The 5,000-nt window shown below is 40.0% G+C and overlaps 1 protein-coding gene across 1 annotated transcript in view; it reads right to left on the minus strand.

Moving 5' to 3' along the window:
• LOC101859491 (structure-specific endonuclease subunit slx1) overlaps nt 1-4,548 on the minus strand; it is a gene marked incomplete in the record, with an annotated part of 12,052 nt that extends 7,504 nt beyond the window's left edge. Inside the window, 4 exon segments of the mRNA XM_035970337.1 lie at nt 99-288; nt 1,428-1,479; nt 2,354-2,559; nt 4,162-4,548. Coding sequence (XP_035826230.1) covers nt 99-288; nt 1,428-1,479; nt 2,354-2,526 — 415 coding nt within the window.
• Between the last annotated feature and the right edge of the window lie 452 nt (nt 4,549-5,000).

The following is a 5,000-nucleotide window of genomic DNA, read 5'->3' on the forward strand; positions in this document are numbered from 1 at the left end:
CCCCCCCCTGAGATAAAGCGTTTAAGAAGTAACAGGTAAAAACTGAAACAAGAGACTTGGAAGTGACTGACCCGTCTTCAAGGACACCAAATACTCACCAGACGGGAATTCCCTATAAAAATCTTGTTTCAGCCAGCGGACTGTGAGGCTCAACCCAGACCAGGGAGCTGTTCTCAGCATGTTGCACACCACCCTCCATCTGAACTCATACTGCGTTTCTTTTCTCGATTTACCAGTTACACCTTTCAACCTACGAGACTTGTCTGGATGCTGCCATGCCCATTCAAACTAAAATGAAAATTTGCACAAAATATGAATGTTAGATTTTTAGAAGATGAGAAAGCAGTAAAATTATACTTTATTTAGAGAATCAAGGTGCTGGTTTAGTTGCTGGTCTACCATGATGTGGTGGTTTACCGTAAGTCCTGCCCAATTGACCACGGCCTACTGAGATCTAGGCCGTCAAGCATAACTTAAGTCCCATCTGATTGGCCATGGTAATGACAGCGCTGGGGGCATTCAGGTCAAAGACTGTGGCATTGACATTTGCGGTGTATGGGTGGGTGGATTGCTTCATTTTGCAGTGTTATTTAGATCAAATAAATTTCCGGTGGTAAAAATTATGATTCACAAGCCAGTTCAGACAGCAAGTAACCAGATGGGATGTCCATAGCATGTTTGCATCAAAAGATTTTGCAATAAGATTACGAAAAGTAAGTCATGACAGCAAGTGACCAGACGTTGACAGCCAGGCCTTGAATGTATTTAGACCAAAGATGGGAGGACAGATCAAAGGTGGAGGTATGTATGTATGACGTATTTAGAATGAGATCATGTTCCATTTTGATTGGTCGGACTGAACTACACTTCAGATTGTAGAAAAAGAGACAGAGAGATTCAATGTTTCATTCATTGCATTTTGAAACCCCACAAGATGAAATTTTTTAACATGGCCAATGAGAGTCCCAAGCCTGTATAAATGCAGACAGAAAATGTAAACTACGACTGCAAAACAAAATGTTTCAAACACAACCAATGACGGTCCCAAGCCAGGATAGAAATTATGTAAACTGGTCCTTGTCACAAGTTGTCAGAATGGTTCGGTGAGAGGACAAGAAATATCGCAGAAGACCATCAACTAAACCAGTTGTCACACCAGTCTGGTGGTAGACTGTCAACTAAACCAAAAACATTGCAAGACCACCAACGAAACCAGCACCAAACTTAATTATAAACTGTAAATATAAAAGTGATAAAATAAATATCAAGATTATAAGTAACAAAAACTGTCATTCACCTACAGAGCAAAATGATCCCTTATTCTGAATTTACTTACCCAAAACATTCATTAAAAAGTAACAAATGAGACACGGTTGACGAACAACTGATGACTCTGTATCATCTGCATTGACAAGAAACTAACTTACCCGAAGACCAGATACATCATTTGGAAATCCGTGGATAATCAAGATCATCTCCCTGCAATACAAGGATATTGTTTCTTACTTAACAATTAATCATAAAATAATAGTTTTGGCCTCTGTATGCCTGACAAAAACAAACACGTCACAAAATTACATTATAAAGGGGGAAAAAAAGAAGAAAAAATAGTGACCAAGCATTTAAGAAGATCTAGACCTAGACCTACACCAACACTCACACACAAAGAGAGAGACGCAGAGGTAAAACAAAGAGAAAGAGGACAGGGATAGAAGGGAAGAGAGAGGGATGATAGGGAAGGAAGAGATACCCTAATTTTTACAATCGTAAATTATGCGAAATTGTCTGGGCTTAACGCCTCTTGAAACAGCATAGGTTATTTGAGAGGCAGGACCTCTAAATTTAACGTCAAGTTGCAATAGAGGGTCATGGCAAATGTGAAAATTCATGTGAAGTGCCTTTCCCATGGACAAAGCCCGAACCAACAACCTCATAATTATAGGTTGGCTGGCCTAAATTAGACTTCCAGAACTCACAAGATAGCAAATTACATAAGAAGATGTCTGCATCAACTACAATTACATTAAATTAAACGAGACTAACTGTCCTAGAAACCCAAGAGAAACAAAAAACAAAAAAACAAAACAGACCTTCTGTATTCACTTTTTACTTGCACAAGGTCTAAACTTTAAAACCAATGACACAAACAGCTGCTACCAGAAATATGACTTTCAAGGTTGGCCTACCAAATGACATGCCAAACCCATTAACAGGATCAAGTCTGATGACAGAGTTTTCAAGCCAACGGCCCAGGTAAAATTGTGATCCCTGAACATTTCCAGAATCCGTCTAGGAAATTTCTTAAAATGCAGTCCTCAACCCAACATGAATTCCTGTTTGCAACTCTCCTTACCATGGTCCCCTCCCACTTGTCCTGTACGCTCCTCCAGCATGAGCTCCTGTGTTGTGCTGTTTGATTCTTCTATTAGGATTCACCGTGTAGCCAATGTAGGTGCGACCTTGGTATTTAGGGTTCATGCAATACAGCAGATAAACTCCGTAAAAGTTCTCCACCTCTTGCACCATTTTGGGTAACCTTGCTTTACACTGCAACTGCAACTGAAACACAAGAGACAATTTTTTTTTTCTTAATCAAGGAAAAGGGCCCAGAACTATTTCAAAAGTTTATGTTTTTCATATATATATATAAGCAGGGTACTGTACGCAAAGTTCGCACTTTTTCTAAGAGGGCGCCACCGGACTTTCAGGATACTTTTTTAGTTGGCTCAAAGAGAGGAGTGAACTAGGCTATCTTGTGAAATGTATAATCTTTGTCGATATCAAGGGCCCTCTTAGTCGATAAAGTACTCGATATTAGCCAGTATCGACTAGCGCCCACCCCTGACAAAGCCCCTGGTTTCGTCAATTCGTTATTCATTGGTGTTAGATCGATTCCGGTCATGTGAATAAAAATTTTTAACGGTTTCCGTTGCGTTTCGCATTAAACTTTCGTTTCTTTCAGTGACAGCTAAGATTTAATCTGAAAAATCTTTGGTGACAGTCTGAAAGTTGCCATTTCTGGTAAATATAAAAACTCTTTTTCTTTTTTTTCATTCAAGAGTTACACAAGCGGAGGTGCTTATTTGCTAGTTGGTAGCTAGATTAGATCTAGTTCGCAATGCGTCAGCTCAGAGGGGGGATCAGTGAAAAGTTGAAAGGGGGGGGGGGAGAGAATATATAGTTCTTGGACCACCAGACGCATTAGCAAGAATAAAATGTTGAATGAAGTCTATAAAAGCATACTGAGATGATAATATCTATACTCTCGATCTTGAATCTAGATAGATCTAAGTCTGGTGCTGCGTCCAATTCTGTCGGTCATGCCGATACTTTCAAAATTTCGGAAGGACTTCCGTAACGAGCGACCACCCCAACAAACACAAGAGACCTTACCAATCCTTGACCTTACCCTGGCCCAACCCCTAACAGTAACACCTACCCTTACCCCCACCCCTACCCCAAACTCTCTATTAGATTCTACTTTGTTTCATAATAGTGGTCACTCGTTTAACTCGTTATGTAATTATTGTAATCCCCCCAAAAAATTTGAGTGCTTTTTCGGTAGTTCCCACCCCCCTTATTTAAGTTAAGATTAGATCTACACATCTAGATCTAGACCTATCCTATACGTTTGATGCGCAGCGAGCCAATTTTGGCGCTTTTCCGGTAGCTCCCACCCCGCAATTGTTATTCGCCGGTTTTGGCCCCAAGAGTAGGGGGTGTAAGGTGGGGGGTTTCAGGGGAGGCATGATTTCACCATAATTTGATGTTTTGCAGTTGTTAGATTTGATATCTTAGCGTCTTAGCTTGCCGCGCATCAAACGTAGACCTAGATTTATAGATGTAGATCTAGGCTCAAATAAGGGGTGTGGGAACTATCTAAAAAAAAGCACCAAAATTTTGACTCATAGAAGATCTCTACTAACTTGAGATAGAACTAGATCTAGATCTCAAATAGCTGCTATGCCATGGCTCTGGCTTTCTGAAGGCCAAGATCTAATCCTAATGGTGGACGGGCACCCGACCTTAGCCTTACCTTAAAACTTACTTTACTAGATTCTAGACCTATATTCCAGATCTAAATCTATTAGATCTAATAATAACTAGATGTAGATCTAGATATCTAAGTCTACTAATCTACCAGTGACTACCAGAACTCACCGACAGCTTCCACGACTGTCTGTTTATAATCTGTTAGTTAGTGTTGTTAATGTTAGCCGCTTGCTTTTATTCATTTATTATATAGAATCTAGATATATATATACATAACAACTAGATTTCTAGATCTCTAGAATCTTGATCTAGAGTCTAGATGTACACATAGAGGACAGGGTAATCAGAGAAGCAAAATACTTGTTCAATGACTACACCGGCGTAGAAAGACTCTTGGTTGCATGAAATTCCTCGCAACACAAGGTGTGTAGCCTAGTGTTCCTAGAAACAAGTAGCCAAGGCTTACACACTACACACAACACAAAAGCCAACAGCTGCAGGTAAGCAGACAGACTGCAGTTCACTGCAGTGTAGTCTCGACGTTATGTTTGCCAGGTTTTATTCAAGACAAACGGCCAAAACAAATTCATACATGTCCCACAAATTTGTTGCAGCAAGGGCTCGATCGGTGTCAAAGCAACCCGTCCAAACTACATATTACATGTAGCCTACATGTACATGTATTAGAATCTACTCTTTTCAGTTTGACATATCAGTAGGCTACTAGATCTATACTTGTAGACCTTTTTTTAAAATACAGTCATTAGTTCTACACGAAAAGAAAGGTTGGGTGGGGGAGGGGGGGGGGGTAACTTTACTCATAGGCCTACACAGAGAAACACCGAAGTAGTCTCACTTCACAATTGTGGTTTAAATTGGAGATCGTAACTTTTAGTGCAGAAAAAACAAAAAAGATAGGACACAGGGTAGATCTAGATCTATATCGGTAAGATAAGATAGGCCTAGCTAAAAAAACAAACTTCTTTGATCCAGGGGGGACAATTTTG

The sequence above is a fragment of the Aplysia californica genome, unplaced genomic scaffold (genome assembly GCF_000002075.1).
Source record: "Aplysia californica isolate F4 #8 unplaced genomic scaffold, AplCal3.0 scaffold00254, whole genome shotgun sequence".
NCBI lineage: Eukaryota > Metazoa > Mollusca > Gastropoda > Aplysiida > Aplysiidae > Aplysia > Aplysia californica.